Source organism: Schistocerca piceifrons, chromosome 4 (genome assembly GCF_021461385.2).
Source record: "Schistocerca piceifrons isolate TAMUIC-IGC-003096 chromosome 4, iqSchPice1.1, whole genome shotgun sequence".
Taxonomy (NCBI): Eukaryota; Metazoa; Arthropoda; class Insecta; order Orthoptera; family Acrididae; genus Schistocerca; species Schistocerca piceifrons.
Genome location: NC_060141.1, coordinates 750,689,799 through 750,704,102, shown reverse-complemented (window position 1 = coordinate 750,704,102; position 14,304 = coordinate 750,689,799). Strand labels below are relative to the sequence as shown.

The following is a 14,304-nucleotide window of genomic DNA, read 5'->3' as shown; positions in this document are numbered from 1 at the left end:
ATCACGCGCTGAGACCTATCGCATCCTTCGTCGATATGGATCTGCAATTCTCCTTATTCTCCTGGGGGCATATTTTTCCATCAGCCGCACAGTATCGTTTTCTACGTTAATGATGATAGTGGACTTATTTGCTTGGTTGCACCTGATATCCAGCATGGTAGCCAGTCCATTGTGGTGGGGCCGCCATGTACCCTGCTGGTTGTAGCCCCCTGATCAAACATTGATCACTCTGCTGATACCTGCACTGTTAACTCCCCACATATGCCAAGAAGTAGATGCCCGTCACCCTGGGGCATCAGGACTCCCGGCACTGGACATCCTGCGAGGTGGTCTTTGCTGTTCCTGGGTCGCGCCCATGGAGATGGCCTGTGGTCAGAGTGGGTGGAATCAGGGTGGATGACACACGATGAAGCGTAGTACATCATCTCTTGCTGGTGGTCAAACACCAGCACACTCTAAGCATTCATGGGCTCAATTCAACGGATAGACCTATGACCCTAAATCCTCCCCCTCCATGGCCACACCATGGGAGGAACATCAGGCTAAGGATGGCAGCGGCTCTTATTCCCCCTGGTACCTTGTATGTTCGAGAGCTGATGGGGAATCTTTCATGATGATGAAGTTTCAGTTGTTTGTTGGGCATTTTGAGGACAAGTTTGGGGAAGTGGAGTGCTTGTCCAAAATGACATCTGGGTCTGTTTGATCAAAGCAGCATCCTCTGCCCAGTATCTGGCGTTACTCGCTGGTGACAAGCTGGGGGATGTTTCTGTAACCATCACGCCCCAAAAGAGCTTAAATATGGGCCAGGGTATCAAATTTCACAGGGACCTTCTCTTACAGTCTGACGATGAGCTGCGAGCCAATTTAGAGTGGCGAAGTGTCGTTTCGTTCAGCGTGTCCACTGGGGTCCAAGGGATAATCAAATTGCCACCGGTGCCGTCATCTTGGCGTTCGAGGGTCACACATTGCCCAAGAAGGTCAAGGTGATGGTCTACCACTGTGATGTAAAACCCTATACCTCTCTGCCAATGCGGTGCTTTAAATGCTGAAGTTCGGCCATATGTCTTCCCACTGTTCTTCCAGCATCACATGTCGAGACTGCGGACGCTCCTTCACATCCCAGTACTCAATGTGCCCCGCCTCCCATCTGCGACAACTGCAGAGAGTACCATTCGCCTTGCTCACCTGACTGCAGGATCCTCCAGAAAGGAAGGAAAATCATGGCGTACAAGATCATTGACCAACTGACCTACACTGAGGCTAAGAGGAATATTGAACGAGTACATCCTGTACAAATGACATCAGCTTACATCCCCGCTACAACAGTTCTAGCCCCAATGACCTCTTAGAGCTGGGAGACTATACTTGCCCCCTTGATGGTGGGGGGTGGGGGACACTTCCTTTTGCTCCTGCACCACCTACTTTGGGAGCAACACCCCCCTCCCCCCCCCACCAGTGGGGATATCAGTCACAACTTCTGCACCAGAGAAGTCTTCTTCGGCTCCTCTCGCTAGGAAGGGGACCCTTGGGTGACTCCCTTCCGAGGTTATTAAATTGATAGTTCGGTAATATTCACATCTTTCAGCAGCTGCTTTCTTTGGGGTTGGAATTACACTCCTGGAAATGGAAAAAAGAACACATTGACACCGGTGTGTCAGACCCACCATACTTGCTCCGGACACTGCGAGAGGGCTGTACAAGCAATGATCACACGCACGGCACAGCGGACACATCAGGAACCGCGGTGTTGGCCGTCGAATGGCGCTAGCTGCGCAGCATTTGTGCACCGCCGCCGTCAGTGTCAGCCAGTTTGCCGTGGCATACGGAGCTCCATCGCAGTCTTTAACACTGGTAGCATGCCGCGACAGCGTGGACGTGAACCGTATGTGCAGTTGACGGACTTTGAGCGAGGGCGTATAGTGGGCATGTGGGAGGCCGGGTGGACGTACCGCCGAATTGCTCAACACGTGGGGCGCGAGGTCTCCACAGTACATCGATGTTGTCGCCAGTGGTCGGCGGAAGGTGCACGTGCCCGTCGACCTGGGACCGGACCGCAGCGACGCACGGATGCACGCCAAGACCGTAGGATCCTACGCAGTGCCGTAGGGGACCGCACCGCCACTTCCCAGCAAATTAGGGGCACTGTTGCTCCTGGGGTATCGGCGAGGACCATTCGCAACCGTCTCCATGAAGCTGGGCTACGGTCCCGCACACCGTTAGGCCGTCTTCCGCTCACGCCCCAACATCGTGCAGCCCGCCTCCAGTGGTGTCGCGACAGGTGTGAATGGAGGGACGAATGGAGACGTGTCGTCTTCAGCGATGAGAGTCGCTTCTGCCTTGGTGCCAATGATGGTCGTATGCGTGTTTGGCGCCGTGCAGGTGAGCGCCACAATCAGGACTGCATACGACCGAGGCACACAGGGCCAACACCCGGCATCATGGTGTGGGGAGCGATCTCCTACACTGGCCGTACACCACTGGTGATCGTCGAGGGGACACTGAATAGTGCACGGTACATCCAAACCGTCATCGAACCCATCGTTCTACCATTCCTAGACCGGCAAGGGAACTTGCTGTTCCAACAGGAAAATGCACATCCTCATGTATCCCGTGCCACCCAACGTGCTCTAGAAGGTGTAAGTCAACTACCCTGGCCAGCAAGATCTCCGGATCTGTCCCCCATTGAGCATGTTTGGGACTGGATGAAGCGTCGTCTCACATGGTCTGCACGTCCAGCACGAACGCTGGTCCAACTGAGGCGCCAGGTGGAAATGGCATGGCAAGCCGTTCCACAGGACTACATCCAGCATCTCTACGATCGTCTCCATGGGAGAATAGCAGTCTGCTTTGCTGCGAAAGGTGGATATACACTGTACTAGTGCCGACATTTTGCATGCTCTGTTGCCTGTGTCTATGTGCCTGTGGTTCTGTCAGTGTGATCATGTGATGTATCTGATCCCAGGAATGTGTCAATAAAGTTTCCCCTTCCTGGGACAATGAATTCACGGTGTTCTTATTTCAATTTCCAGGAGTGTATTACATTCTCCTGGGTCTGAGTGTGAGGGTTTTTCGCCTGTCTCATACATATGATATTACAGCGCCTGTGTTATTCGAAATTAAGATGCAATGTATGCATCCGCTGATACCGGCTGGTTATTGAACTATATGAACAGAAACGTTAGTTAGATACAAACTACGGTGTGCACACACTTTATTCAACATGTAAACGTCGCTACAGATATTCAGATTGAGGTTGTGACATGTTCAATACGCCTGCCATCATTGGCGATTATGTGGCGCAGACGAGTAGCTGCATGAGCCACTGAAGTGTCGGAACATCGACGCTGTCGATGACGTCCTGAATGGCTGTTTTCAGCTCAGCAATGGTTTGGGGCTATTACTATACACTTTCTCTTTAATATAAACCCACGTAAAGGAGTCGCATGTGTTCAGATCCGGGGAATATGGCGGCCAATCGAGGCCCATGCCATTGGCCTCTGGGTACCCCACAGCCAGAATGCGGTCCCCAAAGTGCTTCTCAGGACATCAAACACTCTCTTGCTTCGATTGGGTCGAGCCCCGTCTTGCATGAACCACATCTTGTCGAAATGAGGGTCACTTTGGATAATGGGGATGAAATCATCTTCCAAAATCTTCACGTACCGTCGGTAGTTACTGTGCCATCCAGGAAAATCGCACCGATTCTTCCGCGACTGGACCTGTTGACGGCGAAGAGACTTCTCGATCGGAAAATGCGGATTCTCAGTCCCCCAAAAGTGCCAATTTTGTTTGTTGACGAACCCATCCGGTTGAAAGTGTGGTTCGTCGCTAAACCAAACCATGCATGCGTATACTAATTTCCACCATGCTCTGTGGCCAACCGTGCAGTTTGAACGTCGTATCGCAATCCGTTCTGAAGTTATGACGATTTTATTTCATATAGTTCAATAATTTTTAACCTGTAGGTAATGGATGTACGAGTATAGTTTGTAGAGACATGATTGACGACATATGGAAGTTTGGGACTGGCAATGAGTCATGGTCGGATAGCCTAATGGTAAGGCGACCGCTCGTGATAAGCGGGAAATCCGAGTTCGACTACCGGTCCTGCACAAATTTTCATTGTCGTCGTTCCAATTATACACTTGACGGTTGTCCGTATTCGCAATTGTGAATATGTGTGTCCCATGCATGTCTTAGCAGCACTAAATTTGTGTGCGCTACACGACGAGTATTTTCTCCAACTGGGAGCTCTTATTGTGTGACAGTAAGGTTTCCGGTGTGCTGCAGATGTTCGTGTTCCACGTGGAGTCGCACCCGAACGTGACGTGGTACCGCCAGTGCGTGTCGTACAACTCCTTCCCCAGCAAGCTGTCCGAGTACTCGTACCTGGGCTTCGGCATGCTCATGATGTACGGCCTGCCGCTCGCCGTCATCATCTTCTCCTACACGTCCATCCTGGGCGAGATCTACCGGCGCTCCCGCGAGTTCAGCGACGGTAAGTCACGCCAGATGGCCGCACGATCGCGCCGCCGTGCTGCTGCTGCTGCTATGTTCGCGAGCTGTGCGCGAATTTCAGTCCAGACAGTCTGGTTTACACCGGAGTGGACTCTCGAGCCAACAGAGAGAGACTGGTGTAAACGCTAGCCGAGCGCGAGCGAGCGGCGTTCGGTCGCGTTCGGTTCGCATTCGCTAGTGTTCGCTTGTGTTCCGCTGGCTGTCGCCCAATTAGCGGACCACCAGAGCGCCAGCAGTACAGGAAGTTTTCGTCTGCTGTCTCGTCTACTTCTACTGCTGACGTGAGTCGAATGGGCGATGGAGTGGTTTGAACAAAATGTAACGTTAAACCTTACTTTATCCCGGCGTATACGGTGTTCAAATAACTTACGGGTATGCATCCGGATGATGTCGCCGACAACCGCCGATATTTCGACAGGAGTTTACACTGCCATTTTCAAGACAACACTGTGGCAAGGAAGCGCTGTGGAAGCCTGTTTCTGGAGGGTAACGACAGGGTAACGGACGAAAATATTGCTCAAATTCAAGATTTTTTTCTACGAACTAGAATGTAGTAGACAAATGGGGTTTGCTGCAATGAATGAAGCAGACAATGAACTTTATTGCTATTTTTTATTAAAAAATATTGTTATCTTCACTGTGTAATTGGGGTTTTCCCGGGGTAGTTCTGAAAGGAGGTATATCGACGGTTGTCGCTGTAACTACGGTTGTGGTTATATGAAATATGAAGTTAACATACGAGGGTCGTTTAATAAGTAATGCCCCACATTTTTTTAAAAAGCCATTAATATACAGGGTGATTATAACCAGAGTTAAACTTTCAAATCGCTTTAGAAATAACACCACGGGTCAGAATGACGTCAAATTGCAACAGAATATTATCGGAGAACGGGGACAACGTATGGCAGAAAGTAGCAAAACATGGCACTGTAAGCATCATAATTTAATAGTGTGGACTACAAAGGACAAATGAATCATACAGCAACGCCTAAGGTCTAGGTTTGACGTTAAACAAACTGTACTACTCAGTGTGCATGGGTGTAGAGTTGTGATACTGTTAGTTACGTAAGGCCATCCACCACGGCAAGGTCATATCATATCGGATGGGAAAATCGGTTTTTAATTGTCCTGAGGCAAAAAAACACATAAAAAGCATCACTCACATCGGTTTTTAATTGTCCTGGGGCCAAAAACCGCATAAAAAGCATCAATCAAAATCAAATCAGATTAGCAATTTCCGTGTGACTGGCGCAAAACATGTTCAATATGCTGTCCACCGTTTCCTGCAACAAGCTGAAATCGAGTAACAGCATGTTCCTCAACTGATCGAAGTGCTGCGAAATGCGTGCCTTCGGTGCAGCTAAGATTGCAATCGCGACACTGAACACATCATCTTTCAGATATCCCCAAAGCCAGAAGTTACACGGATGAAGATCAGGTGATCGTGACGGCCATGCTGCAGAGAAATGGCGGCTGATAATTCTAGCATTTCCGAAATGGCGCTTCAGCAGTTGCTTAACTGGATTTTCAATGTACGGAGGTGCGCCATCTTGCGTAAAAATGATCCCATCAACACATCCACGCTGTTGGAGAGCTGGAATGACGTGGTAGCTCAAAAGACACTCATAGCGCCTACCAGTGACGGTACAGGTAACAGGATCTTAAGCACCTGTCTCTTCGAAAAAACATGGCCCTATGATAAATGATGCTGTAAACCCGCACCACACTGTACCCTTTTCAGGATGAAATGGTACTGGTTGATTTGTGTGTGGATTTTCCGTTGCCCATATTCCACAAATCTGTGTATTTACGTATCCTGTTAGATAGAACTGGGCTTCGTCTGTCCACAGCCAATCATTGTCCACTTCGATGGGAGCAAGAAATTCTAAAGCAAAGGTCTCTCTCTTGCTGGCGGGTCAACAGGAATCAGCTCGTGCACATGGGTAATTTAGAATGGATAGCAAAGAAGGACGTTTCGTAGTATTTTACGCACCGTGCTCAGAGGTATGTCCAATGTTCGGGCAGTTCTCCGTGAACTACACGTTTGCACACTGCCACTCGTCTCCTCCTGAATTTCTGTGGCAACTGCTGCCACTGACGTAGAAACAATTCTTTTCCTCCCTCTACCAGGCTGTACACCAAAAGAACCAGTCTTTTAGAATTTCTGAATCATTTTCTCGAGACCCACGGCAGTCATCGGACCAACGCCTTTTTTCAAACCCTTCAGTGTCCGTAACTTCTGCAAAGTGACGTGTGCACAATCATCATTCTTATAATACAGTTTTACAAGCTGAGCGCGATCCTGCATTGAGACAGTCATGCGAACGTCGCAGACTCGAAAGGAGGAAAAGCCGTGTACCAACTTCAATGGGTCGTGACACAAAAATGGTTCAAATGGCTCTGAGCACTATGGGACTCAACTGCTGTGGTCATCAATCCCCTAGAACTTAGAACTACTTAAAACTAACTAACCTAAGGACATCACATACACCCATGCCCGAGGCAGGATTCGAACCTGCGACCGTAGCAACAGCGCGGCTCTGGACTGGAGCGCCTAGAACCGCACGGCCACCGCGGCCGGCGGTCGTGACACATGTTTTCATTTACGTATTCTGAGACATACAGCGCCATCTATTGATCAGTTTTCACAGTATTTTTTTTCTTCTGCCATACGCTTTCCCCCTTCTCCGATAATATCCCGTTGCAATTTGACGTCATTCTGACCAGTGGTGTTATTTCTACAGCGTTTTGAAACTTTAACTTTAATGAACAGACAAACATCCTTGTTGTTTCTTCACATTTGATATTTGTTCTGTGCGCTAGTGAAGTTTCGAACCGTTCCGCAGGTGGCACAGCTGTAGTACATACGTCTCACGTTACAAGCAGCGTGCTGTTATTGAATTCCTGTGTGCAGAAAAAGAAACCGTGGTGAACGTGCATTAACGTTTGTGTGCAGTGTATGGCGATGCTGCATTTGGTAGGAGTACATTTTGGCGATGGGTAAAGGAAGTTACAGCCTCAGGAACTGCAGAAACAGAGCTCCATGATCAGCCACGCTCGGGACGTCCTGTCACAGCCACTGCTCCAGACGTGCTGAATCGTGCGGATGCCATTATTCGTGCCGACCGGCGCATCAAAACTCGACAATTGGCTCTACAGTTGTCGGTCAACATTGGAAGAGCGTCTGCAATGATCGAGACTGTCGGATATTCAAAGAGATGCACACGATGTGTTCCACGAATGCTCACAGCGGACAACAAGATTCAAAGAAAGGTCATTTCATCTGAATTGTTGTAGCGTTTTGAGACCGACGGAGAGGCCTTTCTGTCGTTCAGGGGGACGAAAGCTGTCAATCATGGAGTGAAAACGTGGCTCGCCTACATGACAAGAGCTTTTACCAGTAGGGAATACATCCTCTTCCACAACGTTGGCGTACGGCCATAGAACGTGATGGCGACTACGTAGAAAAATAGAAGACGGACAAGACATGGAGATGCATATTGTCACCAAATTAGGACTCTTAACAAAAATTATGTTCTAAGAAAAAAATGTGGAGCATTACTTATTGAACGACTCACGTATCATCCTGATCCTTACAGCGTAGGGATGTGCACAAAAAAATTTTGACGAAATTATAGATATTTGAGAAAATGGAGTTCGCGCATAATGTTTTGGGGAAAAATTCTTCGATGTACAGTATATACATTCGAATTCCATAATTTAAAAAAAATTTCGTGGTTTTCCGACCGTCATCCTGTCGTTCCCTCTTTAAACCACTTAAAACCTCTGTTTGCAGAGAAACTCCGTAAAGACAACACAAACAGGCGTATGCACACTCGCACACGCACACGCACACACACACACACACACACACACACACACACACACACACACACACACACTGTAAACACTAGAGTCATCACAAAACAAAGATTAAAGACGTCAGAAGTTGTCGATCGTGAGATAAATAATCAACGGATAACGTATGTTGGGACATGCCGTTTATAGGAATCCTACTCATACTGCAGGGTGACAGTTGTCACCATTCGACAACGTGGAGGGGTACTTCGAACCTGAGAGTTTGACAGCTGAGTTGGCCCATCTCGAAGTCACCTTACGTCAGAATGCTTACTGTGAGAGACAGATTAAACGTGCTTTGCGCTATCAACGAACGGTGCACCGCGTGAGTGATGAATATACGAGGGTACCATCAAAGTTTACCGCCTTTTTCCCTACGCAGGGATCATTTGGAACGGGATTGGTCGTATTTTGCTGATATACAGGGTGTTTCAAAAATGACCGGTATATTTGAAACGGCAATAAAAACTAAACGAGCAGCGATAGAAATACACCGTTTGTTGCAATATGCTTGGGACAACAGTACATTTCCAGGCAGACAAACTTTCGAAATTACAGTAGTTACAATTTTCAACAACAGATGGCGCTGCGGTCTGGGAAACTCTATAGTACGATATTTTCCACATATCCACCATGCGTAGCAATAATATGGCGTAGTCTCTGAATGAAATTACCCGAAACCTTTGACAACGTGTCTGGCGGAATGGCTTCACATGCAGATGAGATGTACTGCTTCAGCTGTTCAATTGTTTCTGGATTCTGGCGGTACACCTGGTCTTTCAAGTGTCCCCACAGAAAGAAGTCACAGGGGTTCATGTCTGGCGAATAGGGAGGCCAATCCACGCCGCCTCCTGTATGTTTCGGATAGCCCAAAGCAATCACACGATCATCGAAATATTCATTCAGGAAATTAAAGACGTCGGCCGTGCGATGTGGCCGGGCACCATCTTGCATAAACCACGAGATGTTCGCAGTGTCGTCTAAGGCAGTTTGTACCGCCACAAATTCACGAAGAATGTCCAGATAGCGTGATGCAGTAATCGTTTCGGATCTGAAAAATGGGCCAATGATTCCTTTGGAAGAAATGGCGGCCTAGACCAGTACTTTTTGAGGATGCAGGGACGATGGGACTGCAACATGGGGCTTTTCGGTTCTCCATATGCGCCAGTTCTGTTTATTGACGAAGCCGTCCAGGTAAAAATAAACTTCGTCAATAAACCAAATGCTGCCCACATGCATATCGCCGTCATCAATCCTGTGCACTATATCGTTAGCGAATGTCTCTCATGCAGCAATGGTAGCGGCGCTGAGGGGTTGCCGCGTTTGAATTTTGTATGGATAGAGGTGTAAACTCTGGCGCATGAGACGATACGTGGACGTTGGCGTCATTTGGACCGCAGCTGCAACACGGCGAACGGAAACCCGAGGCCGCTGTTGGATCACCTGCTGCACTAGCTGCGCGTTGCCCTCTGTGGTTGCCGTACGCGGTCGCCCTACCTTTCCAGCACGTTCATCCGTCTCGTTCCCAGTCCGTTGAAATTTTTCAAACAGATCCTTTATTGTATCGCTTTTCGGTCCTTTGGTTACATTAAACCTCCGTTGAAAACTTCGTCTTGTTGCAACAACACTGTGTTCTAGGCGGTGGAATTCCAACACCAGAAAAATCCTCTGTTCTAAGGAATAAACCATGTTGTCTACAGCACACTTGCACGTTGTGAACAGCACACGCTTACAGTAGAAAGACGACGTACAGAATGGCGCACCCACAGACTGCGTTGTCTTCTATATCTTTCACATCACTTGCAGCGCCATCTGTTGTTGAAAATTGTAACTACTGTCATTTCGAAAGTTTGTCCGCCTGAAAATGTACTGTTGTCCCAAGCAGATTGCAACAAACGGTGTATTTCTATCGCTGCTCGTTTAGTTTTTATTGCCGTTTCAAATATACCGGTCATTTTTGAAACACCCTGTATGATATTAAGTGTGTGTTTCGATCGTCGTTCTCTGAAAACTGATGTTTCAAATTGACTTGTACAGCGCTTACTTGCTGCAGTTTTGCCTTGGAAATGGCAGTTTGTGCTCCTGCCGAAATATCGGCGGTTGTCGACGACGTTACCCCTCTTTTTTGACCGAAAATCGAACTAAATATCAACATAAAAAAATCGGAAACGATTGCTTCAAGGGAGATCAAAACTCATTAAAACTGAATGAAAATTGTAGCGTGGGGGACGACAACATGGTTTCGAGAAAAATGCGTTTAAAGTTTGACACGTACTTGTCATATAAAAAAGAGGACAAAGCTGAAACTTCTAGGATATCATCTACGCCTGGTCCATAACAACTATCGTCCCCGCTAGTGGATGGCCGCTTTCTGCTACTTTGACCTGAAAAGCCTCCATTTTCGTCCTCAAAGCCCTTTTCGTCACTTGATTGCATCGCCGCTGGCGGCTCTGCCTTCACAGAATCGGCGCATTTCACCGTCAATTTTGATTTGAAGTGCATTTGCCACGTGCTTTAAATGTAAAAAAAAAATGCCAAACAAAACTGTTTTCGCTTTATGCCGAACAATAAAAACACTCGACTCCGAATGACTCCTACTGACGCTAACGCAGCAATGAAACGGCTGACTGAGCGTCTATCGGGGGGCCAGCATGGGAAAAGTGTAAGTCTCCTATGTGTTCGAGACATTGGTAAACATTTGCACCATTAGAATCAGCCCTAAAGATCTCACAGACGCAGTGAGAAAGGGTGCGTGCTCGGCTTCGAACGCTCACAGAATCGTACTTTTTGGAGTTCGCGCATAATATTTTGGGGAATAATTCTTCGATGTACAGTATATACATTCGAATTCCATAATAAAAAAAATTTTCGTGTTTTTCCGACCGTCATCCTGTCGTTCCCTCTATAAACCAAGTAAAACCTCTGTTTGCAGATAAGCTCCGTAAAGACAACACAAACAGGCGTATGCACACACACACACACACACACACACACACACACACACACACACACACACACTGTAAACACTAGAGTCATCACAAAACAAAGATTAACGACGTCAGAAGTTGTCGATCGTGAGATAAATAATCAACGGATAACGTATGTTGGGACATGCCGTTTATAGGAATCATACTGCAGGGTGACAGTTGTCACCATTCGGCTCAACGTGGAGGGGTACTTCGAACCTGAGAGTTTGACAGCTGAGTTGGCCCATCTCGAAGTCACCTTTCGTCAGAATGCTTACTGTGAGAGACGGATTAGGCGTGCTTTATACTATCGACCAACTGCACACCGCGTGAGTGATGACAATACCGAGATAGCACCATGGTCTAGCCTTAAGCAGGGAGCATTTGGAGCAGGATTGGTCGTGTTTTGCGGAAATATGATGTGAAGTGTGTGTTTCGATCACCGTTCTCTGAAAATTGATGTTTTAAATTGACTTGCACATCGCTTACTTGCTGCAGTTGGCGGTTGTCGACGACGTTACCTCACTGCATTCTCGTGAGTTATTTGCTCAGAATGCAATGTTTTTCTGTTAGAGGAATATACCTGCAAGTATCATAGGTGATTTAATTATCCAAGAGATCAACAGAGCAAGTACCGAAGGAAAAGAAAATTACTATGACTAGCTGACATGTGCGAATAATTAGCGCTTTGTCCTTATCAGTCACGGATGGGTAAGACAGTAATGGAAAAATAAATAAATGCAAGTATTTATTAATAAGAGGTATTGTATTTGGAATAGCAGTAATAAATATTAGTCTCACTGTAAAAGACAGATATCACTGTACGGGGTGTCGGGAAAAAAGGTTCCAATATTTACAGAGGGTGTAGCATGCATCAAGCTAAGAAAAAAAGTTCCTATAAACATTGGTCGTCTCCCTCATATCTTTGGAGGTATGGTTTACGTGCGTACGAGAAGCATATCTTACACACCGAGTACTTTGACACAAGACAAATGAGGAAACAGCGCACGCACTAGACGCTTATGCAGCACAATGAGTTTGCGTTGGTATCAAGCACGTACCCGACACAAGAACAAGCACAGTACTCAAAAGCGTACTACAGTACGTACTGTATCTGTCACGCATGTTATTTTCATCTGGTGTACCCGTAGCATTCATATGACACATTGTTTGTTGCCACACAGCAGTACATTACTGTAATATGTTTCGGCGCCCGTCAATGCACGCACGGCTCCCAATCCAACGCAGGAGATGACGTGGTCTTCTGCTACGGGCAAGCAGATGGAAGCAGAGAACACGTGTTCTACATCCACATTTGCATAGATACTGCACAAGCCACCGTACGGTGCGTGGCGGAGCGTACCCTGTACCACTACTTGTCATTGGTTTTCCTGTTCCACTCGCAAACGGAGCGAGGGAAAAACGACTGCTATATACCTCCGTACGAGCCCTAATTTCTCGTATGTTATGTTCGCGGTCCTTGCGTGTAATATATTTTGGCGGTAGCAGAATTGTTCGGCAGTCAGTTTCAAATGCGGTTCTCTAACTTTTCTCAATAGTGTTTTTCGAAAAGAACGTCGCCTTCCCTCCAAGGATTCCCATTTGAGTTCCCAAAGCATCCCCGTAACAGTGATGTATTTTTTGAGCCTACCGGTAATAAATCTAGCAGTCAGCCTCTGAATTGCTTCGATGGCTTCCACCAATCCGACCTGGTACGGACCCTATACACTCGAGCAGTATTCAAGAATTGGTCGCATCATCGTCCTATATTCGGTCTCCTTTAGATGTGAACCACTCTTTCCTAAAATTCTCCCAATAAACCGAAGTCGACCATTCGCCTTCCCCACCACATTTCTCACATGCTCGTTCCACCTCATATCGCTTTGCAGCGTCATGCACAGATCTTGAAACGACTGTGTTAAGCAGGATTCTAGTAATAATGTACCCGAACATTACCGGTTTGATCTTCCTACCATCCGCATTGCCTTACATTTTTCCGTATTTAGGGCTAGCTGCCATTCATCACACCAACTGGAAATGTTGTCTAAGTCGTTCGTACAGTCACTCAACTTGGACACCTTACCGTACACCACGACATCATCAGCAAGCAGCCGCAGATCGCTGCTCACCCTGTCAACCAAACCATTTACATACATACAGAACGAGCTGACCTGTCACACTTACATGGAGCACTCCTAACGATACCCTTGTCTCTGATGACCACTCGCCGTTGAGGGCAACATACTGGGTTCCATATCTGTGAACTTATTCCATATTCTCGTACCTTCGTTAACAGCCTGCAGTGGGGCACCATGTCAGATGCTTTCCGGAACTCTAGAAATATGGAATCTGCCTGTTGCCCTTCATCCATAGTTCTCAGTATATCACGTGAGAAAAGGGCAAGCAGAGTTTCGCATAAACGATGCTTTCTAAAACCATACTGAATCGTGGACATAAGATTCTCAGTATCAAGAGAGTTTATTACATTCGAACTGAGAATATGTTCAAGGAAGCAAACAGAAGTTAGGGGTATTGGTCTGTAAATTTTCGGGTCCATTCTTTCATCTTTCTTATATACCGGAGTCACCTGCTCTTTTCTTCAGTCCCTTATTGTCGATAAATGCAAGCTATTGATATGGCGACTCCATAGAGTGCTGTGTGCACAACGACCATAAACGTGAAATTAGAAGGAAGGTCAGCGTTGACCGTAATACTGATGGTTTATTGACAGCAAAATCGATTTTCAATCACATAGTGATCATCTTCAGTTCTGTGGTGTACAAATTAAACTCATAGGCACTGGTGTCAAGTTATTATCAGTAAGCAACATAGAGTTATTGTGATCGTTTCATAGCTTTGGTTACTGATAATAACTTGACACCAGTGCCTAAGAGTTTAATTTGTACACCACAGCACTGAAGATGATCACTATGTGATTGAAAATCTATTTTTATGTCAATAA

General features: G+C 46.9%; 1 protein-coding gene across 7 annotated transcripts in view; it reads left to right on the top strand.

Annotated features, from left to right (window-relative positions):
• Positions 1 to 14,304, top strand: part of LOC124795084 (adipokinetic hormone/corazonin-related peptide receptor variant I) — a 1,108,661-nt gene that overhangs the window by 1,022,410 nt on the left and 71,947 nt on the right. For all 7 annotated transcript variants that reach the window (XR_007016642.1, XM_047258908.1, XM_047258905.1 and 4 more), the window contains one exon: positions 4,291 to 4,498. Coding sequence is in view for 6 of the 7 variants with exons in the window: in XM_047258908.1 (XP_047114864.1) it covers positions 4,291 to 4,498 (208 nt within the window). In the remaining variant the exon portion in view is untranslated. The remainder of the gene's footprint in view (positions 1 to 4,290; positions 4,499 to 14,304) is intronic.